The sequence below is a fragment of the Bactrocera dorsalis genome, chromosome 3, assembly GCF_023373825.1.
Source record: "Bactrocera dorsalis isolate Fly_Bdor chromosome 3, ASM2337382v1, whole genome shotgun sequence".
Classification (NCBI taxonomy): domain Eukaryota; kingdom Metazoa; phylum Arthropoda; class Insecta; order Diptera; family Tephritidae; genus Bactrocera; species Bactrocera dorsalis.
The window spans coordinates 46,630,449-46,657,622 of record NC_064305.1 but is presented as its reverse complement, the minus strand read 5'-3'; the positions used below and the strand labels follow the sequence as shown (position 1 = coordinate 46,657,622).

The 27,174-nt window shown below is 36.7% G+C and overlaps 2 protein-coding genes and 2 pseudogenes across 11 annotated transcripts in view; 3 read left to right on the top strand and 1 right to left on the bottom strand.

Moving 5' to 3' along the window:
* The window catches only part of LOC105233792 (oxysterol-binding protein-related protein 1), a 386,119-nt gene that overhangs the window by 58,023 nt on the left and 300,922 nt on the right, over positions 1-27,174 (bottom strand). For 8 of the 10 annotated variants that reach the window (XR_007422135.1, XM_049451343.1, XM_049451337.1 and 5 more), the window contains one exon: positions 12,058-12,251. The exons of the other annotated variants lie outside the window; for them this stretch is intronic. Coding sequence is in view for 7 of the 8 variants with exons in the window: in XM_049451343.1 (XP_049307300.1) it covers positions 12,149-12,251 (103 nt within the window). In the remaining variant the exon portion in view is untranslated. Of the gene's footprint in view, positions 1-12,057; positions 12,252-27,174 lie in introns of those variants that run through there. 10 annotated transcript variants of the gene reach the window in all.
* Positions 9,256-9,385, top strand: LOC125777914 (small nucleolar RNA U3; annotated as a pseudogene).
* LOC125777916 (small nucleolar RNA U3) lies at positions 10,514-10,643 on the top strand (annotated as a pseudogene).
* LOC125777127 (uncharacterized) lies at positions 15,022-26,735 on the top strand. Its single transcript, XM_049451330.1, has 2 exons — positions 15,022-25,428; positions 25,493-26,735. The coding sequence occupies exon 1, from the start codon at positions 21,898-21,900 to the stop codon at positions 23,473-23,475; it is 1,578 nt and encodes a 525-aa protein (XP_049307287.1). The 5' UTR covers positions 15,022-21,897; the 3' UTR covers positions 23,476-25,428; positions 25,493-26,735.

Sequence of the window (27,174 nt, the reverse complement as noted above, 5' to 3'; positions counted from 1 at the left end):
GAACGATGTGACCTAAAAGACTTGTAGTTCATTTTCGGAAGCCTTATGACATTCTGGTCCATGGGCTGTATAACGGCAGTACAATTCGGAGGAAGACACAGTACCAATATTTGACCATCAGTACACTTTAACTCTCCTTCTTTGGGGTGACAGAGAGCATTATCTATAAGTAAAATGGCTTTTTCGGGAAGATTTTCGACACGAAGAAACTCTTTTATCTCCAGTTTGAAGAAATTTTAAATTAATAACATACATACTTCTTTAATTCTTGATTTTAAATTTTTTTTTAATACGAACTATTGTTGATCTATACACTTGAAAACTTTTCGCTAAGGAATTGATAGAATATCCTGCACTTTTTTTTTTTAAATGTTGTGCCACAGAAATAATATACATATGTATGTATGTATGTATATGCCATGGAAATTCTATTGGTACAAATATGGAAATGATAACGAAATAATGCGAATATGCACATTTCATGAAGGTCATCAATTTTCTTTGAATAAATGAAGTTCATTTTGCACATCTTCACTTTTTAATAGTGTAAATAAATATAATTTATTTGAAATATTACTTTATTTAAATAAAAATAAAGAGAAATAAAAACAAACATCATAATGGTAGTTGTTTACATGTCGCCCAATAACACAGTTAATAATATCATAAAGTTTATATACAGAAGACTTATGATTTATGGTCGAGTAGGTTCTGAAGAACTAGGAGAAAACTATCATACGTTGCCACTAATCTTAGCAAGAGATTTCAATATCAATTTCGCATCCGAAGATGGACAACTCTTGAGAAACTTTCTACGAGATAAATTAGAATTACAAATGAATAATGACCGTAATGAGCCAACTACAAGACATGGAACAACAATCGATGCAGTTTTTTCTTGATTTCTGTCTAATTTTAATTCTAAAATATATGTATCGTATTTCTCGTATCATAAGCCTACTTTCTCGGTTTTACAATCAAGCACAGTAATTACTGATGTACCCAATAATGAAAATAACGAATAAAACAATGCAAAAAAATAAAAGATCTATGCAAAAATATTAATTTACTAATGAAAACATAAACTAAATTTAAATATTTGTAGGAAATAAATATATGTATATGTGCATACATGTATATATTGCACACACACATTCATATATATACATATAGATAGAGAGAAAGAAGTTTTACTTCAGTCGTGCGGTCATAAGCACGCTCTCTTTGTTTTTATTACCCTTTTTGGGATTTTCTTTTGGCAATTTTGAGATTTATGTTTTCTCCTTCGGATTCATTCAAATAAATCAAGAAATGAAAGATACTATTTTTCATCGCATTTAGGTAAACAGAAATTAACCCGTTGGTGTTAATGCATAGAGAAAAAATGTGTAGTTGTATTGAAATATTTGAGAAAAATGATTAGCCGTGGCTAGCAGGGTATACGATGCAATACATGTGTGCGCGTGTGGTATAATATTTTGTATGTGTTTATTTATGTATATTTGTTTATAATAAGTATTAAATTGTACCCTTTTGAGTGACTGCTGGATAGGTGCATGCAACTTGCGACTAAGAAGATTCCATCTATCTAATGTCGTAAAATTTCTTTCTTAAGAAATGCATGGGAGTAAGTATGCTGTCGTTTTCGTAATCTTCTCCAGTTGTATAAAGTAGGCGTGAATTCAAAACTGCTTCAATTTGTGTTAACAGTGTAGTTAACTCTTCATATGTGAGAATGTTACCTCCTATAATACGCTTGAGATAATAGGGGTATTCGCTTGCTCTTGCAAAGATTGCAGATTGCAAAAATACTATACCGAAATATACAAATGCACGAGAGCACCCATTGCAGAATCTAGTGATATATGAAATAGAGAGAGTGTTTAAAGAGTACGGACGTGTTATTTAACTCGCTCCGTGAATTCAATCTTTACAAAAAAAAATTAATCATAAAACCAATCAAAAAGAAAAACAAAAAAAAAACAATTTATAAATTGTAAAAAAACCTTTAAAACAGTGCACACAAATTAATAATAATAAACATAAACAATTAGTACACGAATCAACAAGTGAAAACAAAAAATAAAAAAATCAAACAAACAATAATGAGTGCTTCGCAGCCTCATCAGCAAGGCCGTAGGCATTCCTTAAATGCCTACTTCAGCTATGTCGACCCAACAACAACCACAACTACTGGAAATAAAAAGTGTAACGGCGATGATGAGTCATCGCGGTGATCAGCTGAAAAGGAATCGAAGCAAAGAACGCAGTTAGCAGTAGCAGCCGAAAACAACAATCGGGCAATAACAAATGCCCTGACACCAACCAGCCTGCAGGTACCAACAAACGAGCAGGCAACGAAGAAAATCACAAGGCAAGGTGAGAGTGTACCAACAAAAAAAAGCCCGTCTGTACAAACAGGCATTGACCGCTACGTCAATATAAAGAGGAAATTAAGTCCTTCTAAATCAGCGGTCAATCCTAAAAAATTTCAAGGCAGCACACCAAATAAAAATAAAACGGAAGTTTTAAATGGCAACAGATTTGCCATACTAAGCAATGGTTCAGACGACGATGCGAAGGGTACCACCACAATCGCTAATGCCAAACCACCTCCGATATACTTGCGCGGGCGTAGCAGTAATACTCTTGTTGCGAATTTAAGTGAAATTTTTGGCAATTTTCATACAGTGCCTTTGAAAAAAGGCAATATAGACGAAACAAAAATTCAGTCCTACACTGAAAAAAGTTTCATGGAAATCGTTAAATTTTTGTCGAATAAAAACAAAAATTATTATTCGTATCAACTGAAGAGCTCTAAGGGCCTAGTTGTTGTAATCAAGGGTATAGAGTCCGCCGTAGACTCTAGTGAAGTGAAAGAAGCATTGGAGGAATGTGGTTTTGGAATTAAAACAGTTGTAAATATATTTAATAGAAACAAAGTACCACAGCCAATGTTTAAAATTGAATTGTTGCCGAATTCGAATCAACTAAAAAAAAATGAGACCCATCCTATATACAATCTGAAATATTTGCTGCATCGCAGAGTAACTGTGGAAGAACCACATAAAAGAAACGGTCCGGTACAATGTACTAACTGCCAAGAATATGGGCATACTAAATCATATTGCACTCTACGCAGTGTTTGTGTGGTATGTGGTGATTTACATCCCACTTCGAAATGTACCCTTAAGAAAGAAGAATTAAATAAAAAATGCAGCAATTGTGGAGGAAATCACACTGCTAACTACAGGGGTTGTCCTGTATATAAAGATTTGAAATCCAAGTTGTCACAGGGCATTCGAGCACGTCGTAACCAAATGTTACAAACACCCCGTAATGAAATTATAGCAACCTCAGAGAAAAGTTCAAATCCTATTATTTATGAAGTAAAAAATGAGCTTACTAAATATCTGTATATGGAATGCCAACGGTGTTAACCAACATAAATTAGAGATTATCAGATTTCTGTCTGAAAAGAATATTGATGTAATGCTTATATCAGAAACTCATTTAACAAATAAAAATAATTTCAATATTCCGGGATTTAGAATCTATGTCACAAATCATCCTGATGGAAAAGCGCATGGTGGCAAGACAGTGTTGATTAGAAATCGTTTAAACCACCATGCCCTAGAATCGCATGCTACTCCACAGTTACAAGCTACAACAATTTCACTCAAAAATCGGGGTTGTGACTTAAACCTTACTGCTATATACTGTCCACCTCGTTTTAAAATTACAGAAATCGAATTTAAAGACTTTTTTGGAACACTAGGTCAAAAATTTCTAGCAGGTGGAGATTATAACGCAAAACACACGTACTGGGGCTCACGTCTTATTAATCCGAAAGGACGACAGTTGTACTACACTATTATGAATAACCATAATAAGCTGGATATAATATCTCCTGGTAAGCCGACATACTGGCCCAGTGAAAGAAAAATAAATGATCATTCTCCTGTACTAATAAAGTTATATGAACAGCCCATGATATTTGAGCCAAAAGTTTCTCTTACATCACATAAAACTAACTGGTTAAAATATAGAAAGTATGTCAGCACCCACATCAATATTGATTGGAAAATAATTACAGGAAGAGACATTGATGAAAATATAAGAGAAATTAATGACGTAATAACTAATGCAGCTATATTGGCAACACCAAAAAGAAATAACAAACCAGTTGGTTTTAGAAAGATCACCAATAATGAAATAGAGAAACTTGTAAATGAGAAAAGGCGAGCTAGGCGGGAATGGCAGTTAAATCGATCCCCCTCAACTCTGCTTCAACTGAAATCTGCTGTACGAAAGTTAAAAAAAGCGCTTAAATGCGAAGAGGAACACAACACTGAAAATTATATAAAGAAACTGTGTCCAAATTCTCGCAAGCAAAATTCTCTTTGGAAAGCACAAAAGTCTTTCAAGCCACCAGTAGATTCCAACATGCCTCTAAGACAGTTGAATGGTAATTGGGCACGTAGTGATGAGGATAAGGCAAATTGCTTTGCAAATCACCTAGAAAAGGTATTTCAACCCAATTGCCCAAAGAACAACTTTGAGTTGCCAACCTTGCCCAATACCGCAAAAGAGTCGCATGTGTCTATTAGGACTTCTACTTCTGAAGTTACTAGAATAATAAAAGAGCTTAACCCCAAAAAATCACCTGGACATGATAATATTACCCCAAAAATGCTAATTGAGTTACCAAATATTGCCGTAAAGGTGCTCTCTTTGCTCTTCAATGCAATTCTTAATCTCGGACACTATCCAAATTCGTGGAAAAAGTCGCAGATCATCTTGATAGACAAACCTGGGAAAGACTTAACACAGCCGTCTTCATACAGACCAATCAGTCTTCTACCCTGTCTTTCTAAGATATTTGAAAAATTGTTACTATCAAAGATGACTCCTTTCCTCCACGAAAATAATATAATACCAACGCACCAATTTGGGTTTCGTGAAAAACATAGCACAATTGAGCAAGTAAATAGAATTACTAACGAAATAAGAAAAGCATTTGAGCACAGAGAGTACTGTTCAGCTATATTTCTAGACGTGGCTCAGGCGTTTGATAAGGTATGGCATGAGGGCCTTTTATACAAGATTAAAAATATTCTACCTTCAAAATTATATAAAACATTGGAATCGTATTTAAAAAATAGAAAATTTATGATAAAAGTGGGAGATTTCATATTTGATGAAAGACAGATAAGGGCTGGTGTACCCCAGGGCAGTGTTCTAGGCCCAACACTATACATCATATATACAGCAGATCTTCCAACAGCTAGCAATGTATTAACTTCTACTTTTGCGGACGACACAGCTATAGTGAGCCGTAACAAATGCCACATAATAGCATCAAGAATATTAGCCGAGCACTTAAAGTTTGTCGAAGAATGGCTAGCTAACTGGCGTATAAAGGTAAATGAACAAAAGTGTAAGCATGTTACATTTTCGCTTAGACTAAAAATGTGTCCGGCAATAAAAATTAACAATATTTTAGTACCCCAAGCGAATGAAGTAACCTATCTTGGTATTCACCTAGATAGAAGACTTACGTGGAAAAAACACATCTTTAGTAAAATAACATGTATGAAGATTAGAGCTGCAAATTTAAATTGGCTTTTAAATGAATACTCTTAACTTAGCCTAGACAATAAAGTGCTTTTATATAATGCGATCATAAAGCCGATTTGGATGTATGGCGATCAACTGTGGGGTACGACCTGTGCAACTAATGTAGACATAATACAAAGGTTCCAATCAAAAATGCTTAGATCAATCACATGTTCACCATGGTACATGCGTAATGAGAATATCCATAAAGACCTTGGTATTTCTATGGTAAGGAAAGAAGTAGAAGACAGCAGAATTAAATATATATGTAAACTCCGTGATCACCCAAACCCTTTGGCTAATGCTTTGGTACATTCCTGCAATTAAACACGCCTTAAAAGAAGAGATATGCCCGCGTACTAAGGAGCAATGTATCACCAAAACAGCTCAATCATTTGCTTGAGCGTGTCTAGTTTTTAAGTAGATTTAAGATTTTATTACTTATTGTTAGGCTTTCAAAACAAAAAGCAGATTCAATAAATAAAAAGATATTGAAACAAAAAAAAAAAAAAAAAATGAACGGCTGATTCCGTCAATTTATTGTGAATGACTATTATGCATGGCTATTGTGAATTGGCGCACCTTCTGAATGCATTTTTAACAAAAAAAACTGTAACAAATATTTATAATTTAAATAGAAATTATAAAATCTATTTAAAACTTACCTTCCACAACAATTTAACAACGTAATATGTCTTTATGTAAAATGACGGCTAAAACAGGGTTGCAATTATATTTTTGCGTGACATTGCAAATATACATGAGTTTTGGTCTGACATATTTTACAGCCATTGCAAATAATTTTCTGCCTGTGTTTGCTGTTGTGCCGGTGCACCAAGAGGAAATATATGCAATTCTTGCACTGTGCAAGGGTTTTGCAAGAGCAAAATAATACCCCTAATGTTTCGTAGATTTAGCACCTGCCTGCCGAATTCCTCCCAAAATAAGGACTTGCGGGGGGAATAAAATGCCACTTGCTGCCTTCTTTTTCCGTAGTTGATATAATCACTTGTTTAAAACCACTATCCAAAAATTTTGCTCTCCAAGATTTCTTTTGTTCTTTGCCTTCCTTCGATATGTCATCAACGCAACGCTTCTCGAAACATATATATTCCATACGCAGCTTGCCTTTTTTCGCTATGTCATCTATGCGAAGTTTCTCGAAGGTTATATCTTCTAAGTGCAGCTTGCCAAAGGTTATATGTTCTACGCGTAGCTTACCTTCCGTAGTCTTCTCTAGAAGGTTTATTCTATTTACAGTTGGGCTATTTTTCTAGCCCCTGTGCCCATCTCTTTGGACGCTATCTTCTTTTTGAGCTTCTGGACTCGCTTCCTATTATCCTATTATTTTCGGCTCTCCTCCATATATATTCTACATTTATTTCCTCAAACCTAATGTCGTCTACGCGCAGCTTCTTCTCAAATGTTACGCGTAGGTCGCCTTTCTTTTGTTCTTGCAATGAATCCGCAGTGCTCAACATGTCAGATTTCTCTTCATTTTATTCTTTTTAAAAAACAAACTGTTTTTATTCTTCAAACAAATATTTTTTTTAAATAACAGTTTTTACACAGCGTTTAGTTTCTTACTAAAAAGGTTTATGTGATCAAATATATACGTGGGAACATGTACCCGTCTTACAATTTCCTTATTAATTTGCCTGTACAAGTAAAATGGCTTTTATATTGCTTTTATACAAACATATATGTATAATAAGATTTTTACATCTGCCACAACTCTCAGCAAGTTAGGACCAAATCCTTGATATTGCATGTATTTTATCCATATAAGTAGGTCTTACAATTTTGGCTCGAGCTACTTATCCAGCTCAAAGGGCCAAATATTTAAATTTTAATATTAAACTGATTGATTTGTATGATCAAACTTTAAACTGAAATAAGAGTCTTTACGTTCTTACCGCTGGTGGGGGAAAAATAAAGACCGTATTCAAGCTGAGAAATCTTTCATTCTAATTTTACCCTGAACAGGGTATATTAAGTTTGTCACTATGTTTGTAACACCCAGAAGGAAGCATCGGAGACCCTATAAAGTATATATATAAATGATCAGTATGTTGAGCTGAGTCGATTTAGCCATGTCCGTCTGTCTGTCCGTCCGTCTGTATATATACGAACTAGTCCTTCAGTTTTTAAGACATCGTTTTGAAATTTTGCAAACGTCATTTCCTCTTCAAGAAGCTGCTCATTTGTCGGAACGGCCGATATCGGACTACTATAACATATAGCTTCCATATAAACTGAACGATCGGAATCAAGTTCTTGTATGGAAAACTTAGAAATTTGGTACAGATTATTTTCTAAGACAACTATGTAATCTCTGAAAAATTGTTCAGATCGGATGACTATAGCATATAGCTGCCATACAAACTGAACAGATAGTTACTAACAGAAATGCACCTGTGAAGGGTATTTAGCTTCGGTGCAACGCTTTTCTTGTTTTATTTTGATATTTGTAATCCTTATATACTATTTTTGAAATCTTGCTTATCTATTTAAGTATATGTGTATGTAATGCACACCATTTTTTTTTATTTACTTTATTTACAATCTATCTACATTAAGATATTCAGTAAATTAGATCTAGTAGGTAGTGGCTGAGGTAGATTCGTCCTTGAGCAAATCTACATAAAGGATTACTTTATTTTTTTTTTACATTTACATAAGTAAAATATAATTAACTTAGGTTATTAAATACATCCATCAAAAATTAATTTTTTTTTTTTTGCCAGACTTAAATCTAAGAGAGTTTTAGAGAAATGGTAAATCTAAGATATGATAACGTTTTAGCCGTATAGTTTCATAAGTTGTATCTAACAGACAAACAGCAATTGGGTTTATATGGTTTGAGAGACGTGCAAGATATCTAGCACTGTATTTTGGGATCTCATTTTTTATAAAGGGAATACCTTGGTCGTTATGGATAGCTTCATTGGTAACAAACCATGGGGCGTTAATAAGTGACCGCAATGTTTTTGATTGATAACGTTGTAAAATCTCCACATTGGACTTACTGGCAGTACCCCAAAGCTGTATGCCGTATGTCCATATGGGTTTGAGAATAGCTTTGTAGAGCCGTATTTTATTTTCTATGCTAAGTTGAGACTTTCGACCGAGTCCAAATAGAGTTGTTTTTAACTATACAATACAATACATGTGAGTGCGTGTGTTATAATATTTTATGCGTTTATTGAAGTTATACTTCTTATACGACGCCGGAAAAGGTTGCGATAGATTCTGGTTGCGCAACCTTCCATATAAAAGTAACGCAAAGTTGCGCAACATCGCTCCATCCATATGAATGTAACGCAACCTTGTCTGCGAAGATGTGCGAGCAGCAAGCGAAGCGGTGACAATCGGCGATCGTTTGTTCGTTTCTTTCGGCACAGCTCGGCCGACACAACAACACAACACAATGTTCCATGCTTATGCTGTTGTTGTTTTTGTAGAACAATGTTTCAAATTTTGGTTGGTGACATATTCACATGTGTGCGCATATGTATGTTTGTATGCTTGTGCATTATTGAAGTTATACTTCTTTTTCTTTCGTTTGTCTTTCATTTCTGCGAATTCTCGACTATTTTACGTATGTTTTGGTTGAAATACTCTGCGTTGGCCTTTCAGAATCACACAGAATCATTTCTGTGGTTTTTGAAACTGACCCACGAGGACGAGGTATATGGTTTTATCTGGGAGCGTGAGATTTAAGAAAATCGCTCGCTTACAAGGGATAAAACGACTTCTGAGTGGCGATTTTAATGGATAAATTCACAGAATCATTTCTGTGCTTTTTGAAATCTATACTAATAAATATTTTTTTCTTACTAATAGAAAACAAATTTATCACAGCAATATACATATACATAATATTGCTGTGATAAATTTAATTTCTATTAGTAAGCAAAAAATTAATAGTAAATTTATTAAAACTATACTTCTCAGGGCATCACAGCAATGTTATGTATATGTTGTATATACATATTATGCATATGTATTGCTGTGATAAATTTATTGCGAAAGCAAATGTTCTACAAAGTATGTATATTTCTATACTTAAACAAAATTATTAGAACCATCGTATGTTTCTTGCATTCTTAACCAAATCATACTTAAGTCAGCGCAACATAATTATCAATGGTGGTGTTAGTGGTAAGCGCTTGGAAGGTCAAGATGCTAACACAGGTCCCAGGTTCGAATCTGGACAGAATAAATTTTTAATTTTTTGCTTTTAACATCGTATACTATACAAATCAATATTTTTCTTACTAATAGAAAATAAATTTATCACAGCAATATTATGTATATGTATATACATATTATGTATATGTATATTGCTGTGATACATTTATTTTCTATTAGTATGAAAAAAATATTTATTAGTATAGTATACGATGTTAAAAAGCAAAAAATTAAAAATAAATTCAGTTGAGATTCGAACCTGTGACCTGTGTTAACATCTTGACTTTCGAAGCGCTTAGCACCAACACCACCATTGACTCTCAGGTTGCGCTGACTTAAGTATGATTTGGTTATGCATGCAAGAAACATACGATCGAACCTCAACGAAATTTATTTTTTTAGTTTGAATACAGTAGCGCAACATACACAGACACTTGTCGCGACATGTTGGTGTGAGGTGTCTGGTACTGTCCGTGCGCTATTGTGCGCATAGGCAGTGGACAACGCTGCCGTAAATACATATGTTTCTGTCTCTTCATATTCTCCGCGATGACGAGGTGACTATTCACACGTGTGCGCATATGTATGTTTGTATGCTTGTGCATTATTGAAGTTATAGTTCTTTTTCTTTCGTTTGCCTTTCTGCGAATTCTCAACTATTTTACGTATGTTTTGGTTGAAATACTCTGCATTGGCCTTTCAGAATCACACAGAATCATTTCTGTGGTTTTTGAAATTGACCCACGAGGACGAGGTATATGGTTTTATCTGGGAGCGTGAGATTTAAGAAAATCGCTCGCTTACAAGGGATAAAACGACTTCTGAGTGGCGATTTTAATGAATAAATTCACAGAATCATTTCTGTGCTTTTTGAAATCAATACTAATAAATATTTTTTTCTTACTAATAGAAAATAAATTTATCACAGCAATATACATAAACATATACATAATATTGCTGTGATAAATTTAATTTCTATTAGTAAGCAAAAAATTAATAGTAAATTTATTAAAACTATACTTCTCAGGGCATCACAGCAATGTTATGTATATGTTGTATATACATATTATGCATATGTATTGCTGTGATAAATTTATTGCGAAAGCAAATGTTCTACAAAGTATGTATATTTCTATACTTAAACAAAATTATTAGAACCATCGTATGTTTCTTGCATTCATAACCACATCATACTTAAATCAGCGCAACCTAATTGTCAATGGTGGTGTTGGTGGTAAGCGCTTGGAAGGTCAAGATGCTAACACAGGTCCCAGGTTCGAATCCAGACAGAATAAATTTTTAATTTTTTGCTTTTAACATCGTATACTATAAAAATAAGTATTTTTCTTTATTTTAATTTCTGTTAGTAGCAAAAATATTTATACTTATATGTACATATATTTGCATACATTGCCGAAAAAATAAATCACAAGCATACAAACATACATATGCGTACACATATGAATATGTCACCAACAAAAAATTGATCTTCACAAGTCAATCCGGCAGCCAAATTGGCGAAGAACAAAAGAGAGATGATTACGCTGCATATTCTCTTCCGCAACGAAGAGACGGAACTACTTTCCGAGTCAAAATTCCTTCATTTAGAGATTGCTTTATTCTTCATTTTATGTGCATAATAAATTTATAAAATGTGAGTTTAAGTTTTCTAGTTTTCTTTCATACAAAATGATATGCATTTCTGAAAATCACTAAGAAGTATAACTTCATCCGCGCGTAGGGACTCCACGCACCTTTTTTTTTATGTATGTATGTACGTATGTTCAATATATTTGAAAATAGATATTTAATATTAGTTGACTGTATACATATGTATGTGTTTATAATAAGTATTAAATTGTACCTCTTGGGACCAACGCACATGGTCACGAACAAGGACCATGAAAAAATATTTATAATATAGCACGAACATTTTTCTTTGACTTCACAAAATTTCACCGATTTATTTCCAGCAGTTTATGATAAAATAATTTTACAATTTTATCGTCCTCTAAATTTCAACCTTTAATAACTTTACAAAAAAAAAGAATTTTGACGAAATATTTATATTAAGGGGTATGCGTCTGGTCCCCTTCCTAATGAACTGCTAATTTTCAAAATAGGTGATTTTGCGAAATTTCCCTGGATCACTTGACGTGGTTTCACCCAGCTACTGCACAATTATTTTAAAATAAACTAACTCACACTTCTTTGCGACACTCTGAGCAAAATTGGAGCTGCCTATCTTCTGTCCTTTAATTTATTTTAAACAAAACAAGTTTTATTCGATAGTAACAGTTTTACACAAGTGCAAGTACACATTTTACAAATTTCATTAAAAAATTTGGGAAGTAGTTTGATGGCTTCTTTCCCAATAACCTCCAGAGTACATCCAATCTTCATGTTTGGTTAAAGGATTGACATCGAATTTGAACCATCTGAAAAATAATAATCAAACATTAAAATCTTAACGTTTCAACTAATAATTGCTATTATCTTAAAGGTTGGAGAGCTGATGTAATAAAATTATCTTTTTTTATTATTGTCTTTGTTTTATACCTTTGCAACGAGTTCTTGCAGAGTATAATATTTTTTTCTAACTAACGCTTGTTTGTATTACCTAAAAGTAATCGAGGTAGAAATGGGGTTATGTATATATTATACAAATGATCATGATGAAGAGGCGAGTTGAAATCTGGGGAAGTGTCTGTCTGTCTCTCCCACCGTCCGACAGTGCAAACTCAAGGTACAGCCCTCTAATAATTTTAATGCTCAAGATAAATCATATCAGAACCTCTACCGTTTGAAAATGAATGAAATCGGATTTTAACCCCTCTCACTAGTTAATTTTTACATGAAGTACAAATGAGTCAAAAGAATATATTTTTGAGCTGCACCGAAATGTGTACTCTTCATTAATACTCTTAAGACTAACTTATTACACGGCTCTTACTTCTATTTATAACAGGTGGAGCAAAAATTACCTAGTGGATTATTTTTATTTGGTCTTTTAAATTTTTTTACATCAAGTCGAGAATATGATATCATGTAAATGGCCGCCATTGTCATTTGAGCCCTTTTTATGGCATTATCCATCACTTTGGCCAGAACTTCCGGCGATGGGTCCTTACATTCTTGACGGATATTGCCTTTAAGAGCTGCAAGAGTCTGAGGCTTGTTGACATAAATCCGCGACTTCAAAAAGGCCCACAAAAAGAAGTCTGGACCGTCAAATTAGGCGATCTGGCTGGCTAGTGCAAATTGCCAAACGGGAGACTAGGCGCCCGGGAAATGCATCCTTCAGCATATCGGTTGTGGCACGCAGTGTAGCGTACCATTGTTTATTTACGGGTATTTCGCATGTGTTTGCTACACAAATGTCAAAACAGAACTGCAAAATTTATAGCATCTTCTGACTTTTGCGCCATCCGTTACTAACTAGTATGTTTACTTATTACTAATTGATAGTTTGTTTGGATACAGATGTGTTTTATATTATTTGTTTGAGTTTATTTATATATTGTATATTGTTTGCTTAGATACATTCCCTTTGTTCTGAAATAAGGTTGTTGTGGTATTCAAACTCAAGGTTGTTTCAATGTTTTTTTGTTGTGGATTGTTTGTTAATAGTCCATTTCCATTGTTATTTTGATACATTCTGTTTATATCATAAGGAATAAGTTCTTTAACTCACTCCCCATATACTGTTAAAAACTACTAAAAGCGCGATAAATCAATATCCAAAAGCTTCAGAGACAGGACAGTGGGAGGGGCCCGAGTTAAGGAAGATAATATTCCTTATCATACTCACGAACCAAAATATATCAACGAATCCTTATCAGTTGTAAACATAAAAACAACTTTAAGAACTTATCCAAATATATTTATCAGCTTAAAATAATAACACAACAGAACAACATGAATGTTCTGTCGATATTACAAATAGTTGTAAGCAAACCTAATGTCTTTTAGTCTTAGTATTGCCATCAAACATGAAGGTAGAGACTCAACAAATAACTGAAATAATAAACACAATATTATTATTATTTATCTGGGGTCTCAACTGGGATCGCAAAACAACTTTGCTTTCCTGCCAGTCTTTGAAATATAAGACTTAAAAAATAAAGAAAGACACAGCAGGTTCCTGAAAAATTGGAACAAAAACAGAATTCTGAGGGACCACTAAAAACTGGATCACAATAAGGAATTCAGGAAGGAAAAACGGGCAAAAATCCACGGCAGTTGTAGAAAATCAGAAGCAGTTACGATGACATCAGAAATGGTACATCTATGAACAGACATCGACTAACTCAAACTTTGCACCAGCAAAGCATGGAGGTGCAGAATCGACTATCAGGGATTGAATCAAGCCAATCGTTTAATGGAGTATCGACGGTCGATAAACACGAAGCAGTACGCTTGCACATTAACGACCCCATGGAAATTAACCTGAAGTTATTCAAAGTACTTCCACGGTTCGATGGAAACAAAGATCAATATAGATCCTGGAGATCGCAAGTATGGACCTTTATGGATGGTTTAAAAGGATTCACCAACCACCCTAGATACTCCAGTGCACTTGGTATAGTACGTACAAAAATAACAGGAACAGCAGCAGATATTCTTACAAACCACAACAAAAATATGAATTTTTATTCCATAATAAATAGATTGGATTACACTTTTTTGGGATAAAGGCCACTGTACGTCCTTTTAGAGAAAATAAAAAGATCGTACAAGGAAGGAAAACCTTAGCCGAATTCCAGAGTGAAGTGAACAAAGCGCTTAATTTGGCATTATCAAAAACTGGTATGTCCGGAAGCCAAAACAGTGTTTCTATGAAAGACTATGCGAATCAGGAAGCAGTAAGGACCTTCATCCTAGGGTTAAATAGCAAATATACAAGTGGGACATTGTACAGTCATAATCCTAAAGAATTGGAAACAATTTACGCAATAGGTAGTACTATTTACCACGATAATATGAATCGCTAATCGGAAAGGAGCAACGAATATTCCAGCAACCTGATGATAAAAGGAAATATAATCCTCGCTTCAACGAAAGCCAAGTTCATTCACATAAAGAGGACAGACAACATCATCAATACAGGCCAAAAGTCAAAATACAGAGGAGTTATCAGCCTAGAAATTATAATCAACTGCAACAACAAGTTGCACCAGAACCAACGGAAGTCCTTAATTCAAAAAAAGTGATTGGGACATATGAATATGATTTAGTATATTGTGGAAATAGATAAGCTAAATGAATTCGATATGATATTAGGAGAACAGGGACTTGGAACTCTTAAGCCAGAAGTGAATTTATTTGATTATATTAGGACACAGGCAGAGGATCCAATATGAACAAAACAATATCCATACGTACGTGTACGGCTCAAAAGCATGTCGAATGAGTGTTTTAGCTCTTTGGCCGGTATGCCCGCCAGTACGCCGGTGCAAGCCTTTTGAATGGCCTCTACGTCTGCATTACGCTTTCCTTTTATGGGCAAATGCATTTTTCCGAAAATGAAGAAGTCGAACGGTGCCATATCAGGTGAATACGGGTGCCGTTAATGGTTAAAATGTGATTTTTACTCAAATAATCGGTCATAATGATGCCCTTCGAATGTTGGATTCTGAGCAATTTTTGGTCGTCATGTTGATCGTCATTTATGTCCTCACGACCACTTTGAAAACATTGAAACCACTCGTGCACTTTGCTTCGAGATAGGCAATCATCGCCATAATCATGTTTCATCAATTGAAACGTTTTGGTAAAAGTTTTGCCAATTTTAAAGCAAAATTTAATGTCATCTCTTTGTTCGAAGTTCATTTTCGCACCGATAACACAACCATACTGACACTTAGAACGCAAATATCGTTACTTCTAATAGATGAAATGTCATGACATTCTCATTAGACAATCGATAAAGATAGCAGATTCTAACGCACCATGCCGCGACATATAGATGGCGCCACCAGGGGACGCTAGATTCAAAAAGTCCTGTTTACTTTGGAACACACCTTGTATTAATATTCTCTTCCTCAACATATTGAACAAGTTTCAACTCTAATAAAAGCACTACATAAAGCCAATATGAAAATTTCAGATTTTTTCAAGACTCAATAGAGTATCTTGGCCACATCATTAAGAATAATATGATTACTGTGGATCTTAACAAGATCGAAACAATAAAAAACTTCTCTATTCCAAAAACTCTTAACGAACTAAGATCATTTTTAGGATTAGTTAGTTATTATTAGCTATTTAGTAGGAATTTTGCATCTATCACTAAACCTAACCTAACTATTCATATAAGAGGAGATCAAGGAAAGATAAGAAAAAATCAGAACGCCAAAGTAGACATAAAAAAGAGGAGGCAGCACTGGATGCACCTCAAAAGATAAAAATAGCACTTCGGGAGCAAACAGAACTCTTTTAACCAGATTTCTCGAAACCATTTGATTTAACTACTGATGCCGGTCATTTTGCTATTGAAGCAGTCCTATCTCACAATAAACCACCAATTGCCTTAATTTCAAGAACAGTAAATGATAGTGTACAAATGAGAACCCTCCCCCGGACATCCACACATACACCACACTATCACACCACATCAACTCAACTTCACAACACTGAGTCGGAATTACGCGTGTGCGAGCATCTTTGAACGGCATTTGTGCCATCCTCCAGTTTCAACATTTTTTCATACTGATTTTACACAGCATTTTTTAAAATTGTACATAAGCAAAATACAACCGCAATACAAGTACCTATACTAGTGCACGCCTATGCACATTGAAGCAAATCCATTTTTCCATTTTCTATAAAACCAAACTTGGTGGTCATCGAGAAGGTGAGTGTGTGTGAAAATTAAGAATTCGAAGTGCACAGAAAAAAGTGAGGTTGTGATATTTACATGGTCCTTCGAGGCAAAAAGAACGGCACATTGGTGAAACGTTAAAAAAAAAAAAACCCTAAAGGAGAATAGTGTAGTGAAATCGGTGTTAGTATACCTGTTATACAACTAAAACGAATTTTTATGTGCACAAATCAACATTAAATGAAAACAGAAAAAAAGAAAAACCACTAACCATAGGTAAAAGTGCGTGCAAACCAACACTAAATACAATAAATACGGGCACGAACTCAAAAACAAAAAAAAATAATAAAATAATAACAATTATAATTATAATACGGGCGCGAACTCAAAGCTAATAAATAAATAAAACACCCTAAATACAAATAAAACAAGAGAAAACGTTAACGTCGGCTGCACCGAAGCTAATCTTCACAGGGTCTCCGACGCTTCCTTCTGGATGTCACAAGCTGCTTGGTAAACAAACATATACAAGACAGCGGAACGCCGGCGTAGGAAGGAAATCCCACCAGAGAAGCAAGAAAAGGATACACACCACTTTTCACCAAATTTCTGAACCCAAACTCCTTGAGGAAAATCAGAGTGAGTGCATCAATTCCACTTTTGATTTCATTTATTATATGTATGTAGCGTTGCACAAATGGTCAATATAAAAGAACCGAAAGAAATTAAACCCGTTTTATAAAAACGGTTTGTAAAAATTCTAAATCGACGGCAAATTTAAGTACCGGTAGAATCCAATACGGCACATAATATATATGTATAAGTATATGTAAATATATTTAACTAAACAAATAATTATTCCTTGCTTTTTAAACTTACCTTCGTGTATACAATACACACAATTCCCACAGAGAAAAAATTCAATATTTTCAATTTATTTTCAAATTATTCTGGCAATACCGCTCCAGTTCATTAACTGTGAGAGGAACACTTGCCAATTATACGAACAACACCTCGTCAGCTTATTAAGCTGTGAGAGGAATTGCTTCCAAAAAGTAAGCAAAAATCGCAAGAAGAATACAGCATAAAAGGGAATAAGTACAAACATACATATATACATATCCTTAAGCGGATTATATACATTATATAACTAAAATTGATACCTATACATTAGGGTGTCCGTTATTTACCAAGTTGGCTATTTCCACTTGGGTATCGTCAAAATCGTTTCTTTTTGACCTAAAAACAATTTTGGAAACAAAGAAAAATTTTTTCGATGCCGTTTAACCTTGCCTAGATAAGGATACTTTTCCCATTTAATTAACATGGGATTTTCGCACTATTTAGCAAATAATTCTTACTGCGTACATTATACTCTTTAACTTACCAACAATGCTCAATTCTGCTTCTTGGTAAATAACGGACACCCTAATATACATATGTATATACTATATATACATATACATATATATTATACATTAGCGCTTTTGCGCATATTTCTGAACGCGAGTACACAACCGCGAAATATTTCGATATTGCCTTATATTCTCACATGCGTATACCTATAAAAATAGGATACAATTAATCAAGAGATATTGGGAAAATATATTTTGGTGCGGAAAATCAAAGAACATTGGTTGAGAAATTAAATATTGCAAACTAATTATTTACCTTTGTACATACATACACACATACACGGTCCAATTTTGGCGATTCCTAGCATTTATCTTGTTCCTTGTCACACAAGAACAAGCATAATTGCACATATGTATTTTATTTAACGCATACTATATGCAAATAAAATCCACAAGTATGTACAAAGGGTATTGACCTAGTTTCAGTGCGCACTGATACAAGGGCATACGAATAAATCGAAAAAAAAATAATAATTTTTCGAGAATAAATAAATAAAAAAACAAAAAGGTTCGACGAACGAGATAAATACAAGCGATAAACGCATTATTATACATATTCTATTGCGGAAATATAAGCTCTTATTTTTTAAAAAGAGCGTTCGGTAACATATATATTTTACTCATCCAATTTTACGGAAATAACAACTCTTAATTATTAAAAAGAGTTTCCGGTAATATCTCTATTAAAAGAAATTTTCTGAATGAGCACTGATTCAAAAGAATGTAAAGCAGAATTCTTAAGAATTCCAATAATGAATACTGATGACAAAAGTCGGTGTACACCTGCAGAAGCTACACGCTCTAAGCAAGGTGCTACAAAGCAAAAAAGGGGAGAGACATTTCTTATATTAAATTCATTTTTGAGAGTGACAGCTTGATTAAATACTGCGTCTTCACCGATTCAGGACAATCGGTACTAGAAATAAAAAATAAATCTACTGACAATTTTTGGACACGCCTCCAAGCTGCATACGACGCAATAGTAGAAACTGATGATTCAGATCTACCTGAAAATTTTAAATCTTCGGCTTACGCCAAATACGAAAATTGCTTAGACCGCTATGAAGACACAAAAGCAATGATCTCAGATCAACTAAAACTTATGAAGAGTAGGGTTACCATAATTGCAAGCCCAAGAGACAAGTTCAGGCATTCATATCAAAGTGCCAGCGTATGATACGGAGATATTTCATGGAGGTTATGAACAATGGCCGTCCTTCCGGGACATGTTTACAGCCATGTACATAAACCATCCAAAATTATCACAAGCGCAAAAATTGTATCATCTCCGATACAAAACTAAAGGTCAAGCAGGCGTAATAGTCAAGCAGTTCGCATTGAATGACGACAATTTTAATTTAGCTTGGGAAGCTTTAAGACAAAGATATGAAAATGAGAGATTAGTTGACAAGCAAGTAACGATACTGATGAACTTGCCTAAAATTCAAAGAGAAACCAGTGAAGAATTCATCAAACTAGAATCCACTGTGTCAAATTGTTTGTCGGTTCTATCGACACAAAATATTCCCACTCACAATTGGGATCCTATTCTGGTAAACATATGTACCGCCGCATTACCAGAAAAATCATTACTTTTGTGAAAGCAATCGCTCTCATCAAGAAGAAAATGCCCAACGTGGCAACAGATGAAAGATTTCTTAACTACCCAATACGAAATTGCGGAAAGGGTAGACAAAAAAGTAGTCAGAACTAAAAACGTTCAACAAGACCTAAATCGAAGCTTCAATAAACCCCAAGCCGGAGCAACAATCATTTAAACAGAAGCTTTTTCAAAACACAATCGTTCACATCTGAACAAAATAAATTCACGTCATGCGAACTATGTTCTGGAGGGCATAAGTTCAAAGCTTGCGAGAAATTTAAAAAATTGAATGTCAATGAAAGGAATAACTTTGTCAGGTCAAAAAGATTCTGTACAAACTGCTTGTCCCACTCACACATTCTTAATACTCGCAAAAGCAAATTTAATTGCGTATATTGCCACAACAGGCATCATTCTATGCTACATCTCAATAACTTTCCCAACACATCTCATAGTAGCGCTTTTTCAAAAAAAGCCACGGGTTTAGTTGCAACAGCAACTCCCGAAACAAAAACTCAAGAAAATTGCCAAGAGACACCATGTTGTTCAAAGGCATTAAAAACTCAAACGCTACACAGCGAAAATCATAGTAGAGTACTACTACCCACAGCAGTTGTCTCCATCGAACATCGAGGAGAACTGTTCAAACTAAGAGCCCTAATAGACCAAGGATCGCAACGATCATTCATAGCGTCTAGGCACAAACTAGGCTAAAACTGCCAACAAAACATGACAACTATGAGATTACGGGAATGGGCGGACGAGTAGTACAAAACTCAAGTAAAATCTGCCCCATTACCCTAATCTCCACCAAAGCGGATAAGCGCATTCAAGCAAATGCTATTGTCTTACCGCAACTAACAAACATGCTTCCAAGCTATCAAATAAATAGCAAGCATTGGGATAAGATTTCACATCTGACTCTAGCAGATCCCAACTGCAACACGCCCGCTCAAATAGACCTTCTATTAGGCAGCGATCTTATATCGCAAATTATACTAGAAGGTGTTGAAAAAATTTCGAAAACACTACTGGCGCAAAATACCATTTTCGGATGGGTCCTAAGTGGACTAGTTGCGGAACCAGTCACAGCAATGACAACTCAAGTTGAGGAAATCTCAAACGAGTACCTCAATTCACAACTGAGAAAATTTTGGAAGTTAGAAGAACTCCCCTCCATTTTAATTACAACACCGGAAGATCAGTGTTGTGAAGACTTTTACAAAGCCACAACTACTCGATCAGATAATGGTCGGTATGTCGTACGACTACCACTAAAGCAACAACTTCCAGACACACACGCCTTAGGTCACTCTCGCGCCTCTGCAATACAGCAGTTTTTTAAGTATGGAAAAAAACCTACTTAGAAAAGGTGAGCTCAAATAAGAATATGATGGTGTATTAGAAGAATACCTTCATTTAGATCATATTGAGGAAGTAAGCCCATGTGAAAAAATCATAAGAGGCAAATATTACTCTTTCTACTTGCCACGTCATGCAGTAGTAAAGCCTGAGAAGAAAACAATAAAAGTTCGAGTTGTCTTCAATGCATCACGATCCACGAGCTCGGGTAATTCCCTAAATGATATTCTATTTACGGGACCCACACTCCAACCAGATTTAACGCTCCTCATATTGAACTGGCGTATATACAAATACGTATTCAATGGGGATGTCGAAAAGATGTATCGACAAATACTGGTACATAAAGATGATCAAGATTTTCAGCGGATTATTTTCCGAAAATCTGCCAATAGTCCACTACGCGACTTTAAATTGAAAACAGTTACCTTTGGCGTAAACTGTGCCCCATATCGAGCGATTCGTACACTCCACGAAGTGGCAGAAGACACAAAGCCAGAATTTCCACTGGCAACACAAGTCTTAAAAGCGCAAACGTATGTAGACGATATCCTGTCTGGAAGCCACAGTCTTCCACAGGCATACGAGACCTTATCACAGGTAATAAATGCCCTCAATACCGCAGGATTTCCTTTAAAAAAGATTACAGCCAATCACCCAAATATTTTAAAAAATATTCCTAAAGACCATTTGTTGGATACTAATTTCCTTATATTTGAAAAGGAAAGTACAACAAAAACACTAGGCATCCAATGGAATGCGATATCGGACCAGTTTTCATACACGATTGAGTCCATATCCGCCTTATCGGTATTACAAAACGCTTAATTCTCTCCTCTGTGGCAAAATTTTTTGACCCCGCAGGATGGCTTTCGCCAATTATGATACAAGCGAAAATCCTGAATCAAGAATTATGGCTAGACGGAACCGACTGGGACGAACAAGTGAAACCTCTTCGCTTAGAAAAATGGTCCCGGTTCCCTAATAATTTGAACGACATCTCGAAGATACAAATTCCACGGTGGGTAAACTATTCCCCCGAATACAAAGTGGAACTACACGGTTTCTGCGACGCCTCTGAAAAGACATATTGTGCCACTATATATGTGCGTACACAAAGCGATGTCGCAACTACAAGCCACTTATTAGCGGCAAAAGCAAAAGTTGCGCCTCTAAAAACGCTAAGTCTCCCACGACTTGAACTCTGTGGCGCTCTGCTACTAGCAAAGCTATCTTCAATGGTGCAGACCCACTTAAAAATGGCGAAATACAGATTATATTTATGGTACGATTCCGAGATAGTTCTAGCCTGGTTAGAAAAACCACCACATGCGTGGAAAACTTATATTTCTAACCGAACATCTGAAATACTTGACCTAGTAGGATCAGTCACATGGCGTCACGTAGCCAGTGCTGACAATCCTGCTGATCTAGGTACAAGAGGATGCAAACCTCTGCATCTCGCTACTTCCACCCTCTGGTGGAATGGCCCCCCATGGTTAACAGAATCTCCCGATTCTTGGCCACAATCGCCCATGCGCAACATACTTGCCCCAGAAAGTCGTAAAATCGACACATATCATGCAACACTGGATGACACTGACATCCTTGAACGATTTTCATCGTTCCCCCGAGCCCTCCGGGTAGTTGCCTATATGCTCAAGTTTTTAGAGCGGCTTAAACTTAAAGTTGAAGGAGCAACTTATCTCCATTGCGATAAATTGACGCACCAAGACTTACAAAAAGCAAAGGCCGCTCTTATCGCATCAACGCGCTACTTCAGCCGCGATACAGAATTACTAAGGGAATCGAAGCCTATCAATAAAAAGAGCTCACTCTTAGTTTTAAACCCATTTCTAGACACGACGGGTTTACTTCCTGCGAATGGTCGGCTTGCTAATTCAAGCCTAACGTACAATGAACGCCACCCTATAATCATACCAGAGAGGTGTCGGTTTGCCACTTTATTTATTAGATATATCCACACACTAATGCTCCATGCCGAACATCGCATCACGCAACATATGGTCCGCCAAGAGCTGTACATACCCCGACTGAAGCCCCAAATAAAGAAGTGCATTTTCATGTGCAAAATCTGCACTATGCATAAGCAGAAAATGCGTTCGCAGATTATGGCAGCACTTCCACCTGAACGCTGCAATTTTGCTCTGCCTTTCACTACTACAGGTGTAGATTTTGCTGGGCCTTTTATGATAAAGGCATCCATGCTAAGGTCTCCTACCCTCATGAAAGGCTATGTGGCTGTTTTTGTCTGTTTCACGACAAAAGCAGTACACCTTGAGCTATGTACGAATCTGACGACGGGGGCTTTTCCTGCGGCTTTTGCTCGTTTCGTCGGACGACGAGGCTTTCCATCAAAAATCATGAGCGATAATGGTAAAACATTTATCGGAGCTCAAAGAGCTACCGAAAAACAGTTTGTGGACTTCACAAAATAAGTCTCTCCGGACATTGTCCAAAAATACGCTCCCCAAGGTCCCCTCACATGGGCGGCTTATGGCAGTCAGCTGTAAAAACTTCAAATCTCATTTCAAGAAACTAGCTGGCAACTATAAATTCAGTTATGAAGAGTTCACGACACTCTTTACTACAATTGAAGCCGTTCTTAACTCACGGCCTCTCGCTGCACTCTCGCAAGATCCCTCAGACTTTACTGCCCTCACGCCAGGGCATTTTCTTAAAGGCCATTCTGGCCACACCTGAGCCAGGCGTGGAGTCTTAGGGTAAAATAACTATTGAATTCATTTAAAAATCAAATTTTACCTATTTCTGACCAAAAAAACGTAGGCGTATCAAGGAAAACAATTTTTCCAAATAGAGTACGTCATACAATCCACTACAAAGACAAGAATGACTTAATAGAAAAATTTAAAGAAGTTGCAATACCAACTGTCACCAACGCTTTAAAAATAGACGGGGAAATATTATTTCATGTCAAAGATGACATTATTGCTAATTTTCCAACTTGCACATTTGGGACCAAAACATGAACGTAAACAGCAATAAAACAACAACAACAACAACAACCATGACGACGATAACAGCGACGACCACGGACATGAGTTACAGGAATCCTATAACGGAATCCGAAGAGGACGAACTGCTTGCCTCCAGCCAGGAGACAAGTAAGAGTACTACCGGACGTACCAACCAAAGTACATCGGTAGATACAGCAGACAAAATATCAAATTTACCAACTACCTCCAAGGCTGCTATGAGCACCAACCAAAGTGCACTGGCGGCTAAAGGAGACAGCAAAAAGAAACGCAAAAAATCCCAGAATCAGCTGAGGAAAAACCGGTACCAGAGGGCGGTCTTCATACTAGGGAAGATAGCCAAAGACCAGGCGGCCGGTACTCCAGTTGATGAGGCTGAAACGAAGCGCTTCAAATCTATCGTAGAGGAATATGAGAGCTACCTGAAAAGGAAGCAATCACAACCTCAAGAACAGAGCAAAAAAGAGAGCACTTCTCAGAAGAGAAATCGCTCCACAACAGAAGTACCCGGAGCTCAGCCCAAAAAACCGAGGAGGAGCGAAGGAGAACACAGCAGCACAACAACGGCAAGGCCAGAGATAGCCTGCAGGTGGCCATTATAGATGGGAAATCCTCCTCTCCGAGCACTATACAGGAGAGATGGGTGGAGATCGACGTCAGATTGTCGAGTATGGTGCCAAGCTATGTACTCGACAATCCGGCGGGTCCTCACCCGGAGTTTGACTCCTCTGAGACCCTCAGGGGCTACAGGGTCATCAAGTGCGCGGACCAGGCCTCGCTTGATTTCCTGACGGGTAGTGTTACTAAAATTAGCAACGCCTTTGAAGGCCTCCAATTGAGGCTTATACCCGCCAGCGATATTCCGAAGAGGCCTCGGGCTCGCATTTGGTTACCCCCACTAGAGGAGCCAGGCGAAAAACTCCTGGGGTGCATTAAGCTGCAGAACAAATCTATACCTGGTATAGATGAGTGGCAGCTTATCAAGGAGGAAAAACCAAATAAAGCAAGCAAGCCAATACTAGTGGCTATTTGCGAGGAGTCCATTGAGGCTCTGAAGAAGACTGACAACAAAATCAGCTTCGGAATACGCAAGGCCAGATTAAAAATCTTCCAAGGCGACAAAGCGGCTGACGAAGACGACACGGAAGAGGTCGACGACGCCAGCCAGTTGCTAAGGAATGTGGACATTGAAGAACCCCGGGATGCCCAATAAGAACAGCATAAGGTGCGTACAGATTAACCTGCAGCACTCGAAGAGTGCTACAGCGAATCTGACAACCCTCATGAACGAGGGGGGCATCGACATCAGCCTAATACAGGAGCCCTGGGTCAATGAAGATTCCATAAAAGGGCTAAACAGCAGCAATTACAACCTGTTTTACACGCGGAACAGAGGTAAACCTAGGGCATGCATTCTTATCAATAAAAGTATAAATGCATTTCTTTGTCCTAATTACAGCACAGCAGATATCACAGTGGTGAAGGTGGAACAGAAGGAAAAGCCCTTCTTCTTGGTCTCGGCCTACTTGGCCCATGACGAAGACATACCACCGGCCCCGCTCACCAGGCTAGTAGAGGAGAACAAGAAGGATGATGTCCTAATGGGGTGTGATGCAAATGCAAGGCACACCGTATGGGGTAGCTCCAGTATAAACACCAGAGGTGAGTCACTCTTGCAGTATATTTTGATTAGTAATCTAAGTATTTGCAGCAAGGGCGATAAGCCAAAAAAGAGAAGTCTCTTCCTTGGTGGAACAGTGAACTCAAGAATTTGAGAACACAACTAAGGAAAGCTTTCAATGAGAGTTTTAGAACCAAAATCTGGCAGCCATATAAAGACCTTATGAAGGAATACAAAAAAGAAGTCCGGAAAGCTAAAAATGACTCATGGCGAACTTTCTGCACATCGATTGAAAGTTGCAGAGAAGCCGCTAGGCTGAGTAAAATGCTATCCAAAGACCATATTAATACTGCCTACATTAGGGCGGAGGGTAGTGATTGGACCTCCTCTCTGGAGGTACTAATCACAACACACTTCCCCGGGAGTCAGCAAACACCTTCAACGAGGGTTCAACCGGAACCACCGGTAAACGCAGCTGACTATCGAGGCCAAATAGTAGACAAAAGGAAAATCAAATATGCCATAAATAGTTTTGCACCATTTAAAGCGGCAGGTCCTGACGGGATTATGCCCATAATGCTGCAGAAACTGGTAGAACCAATGGTTCTAAGGCTTGAAAATATATACAGAGCAAGCATTCAACTATCTTACATCCCAAGAAGTTGGAAAAGGAGTAAAGTTGTGTTCCTTCCGAAACCAGGCAGAAGAACACACGAGAATGCCAAGGATTTTAGACCTATAAGCCTTACCTCATTTATGCTGAAGGTACTAGAAAGGCTAATAGCCGTAAGAACAATAATGGCGGAGAAGTTATCGAAGTCCCAACATGCGTACATAAAGGGCCGATCGACCGAAACCGCCCTTCACGAGGTGATAAGTGTGATTGAAAAATCACTACACCACAAACAATACACCATGGCTGCTTTTCTAGACATAGAGGGCGCCTTTAATAACATAGAAGTAAAAACGATAATTAATTCTCTGGCGCATGGGGGCATAGATGACACTGTGTGCAGATGGATACTATCGATACTTGAGAATAGGAAGATTATAGCTTCAAACGGCGCTGCAACACAAACAAGTTATGTGAGTAGAGGGACGCCTCAAGGAGGGGTCCTCTCTCCGCTTCTATGGGTTGTAGCGCTGAACGAAATACTCCTCCAATTAAACGGTGGAGGAGTGAAAGCAGTAGCATATGCAGACGATATAGTGTTGTTGGTATCAGGAATGTTTCCTTCAACAGTCAGCGAGATTATGGAAAGAGCACTTCGTAGGTTAAACCTATGGGCTAAAAGCAATGGTCTAGGAGTTAACCCGAACAAAACAGAACTGATGCTATTCACTAGCAGAACCAAAATACCTCAGTTTCAACTTCCGGTACTTAACGGCACAACACTCACTCTATCCCCAACAGCTAAGTATTTGGGGGTGGAGATTGACGCCAAACTATCCTGGAAAATAAATATAGAAAAAAGAATAAACAAAGCATACATGGCCTACTATACTTGTAAGAAAATCGT

What these genes read in the sequence shown, in the direction of transcription:
- LOC125777127 (XM_049451330.1), top strand. Translation starts at nt 21,898, where the DNA reads ATGATACAAGCGAAAATCCTGAATCAAGAATTATGGCTAGACGGAACC.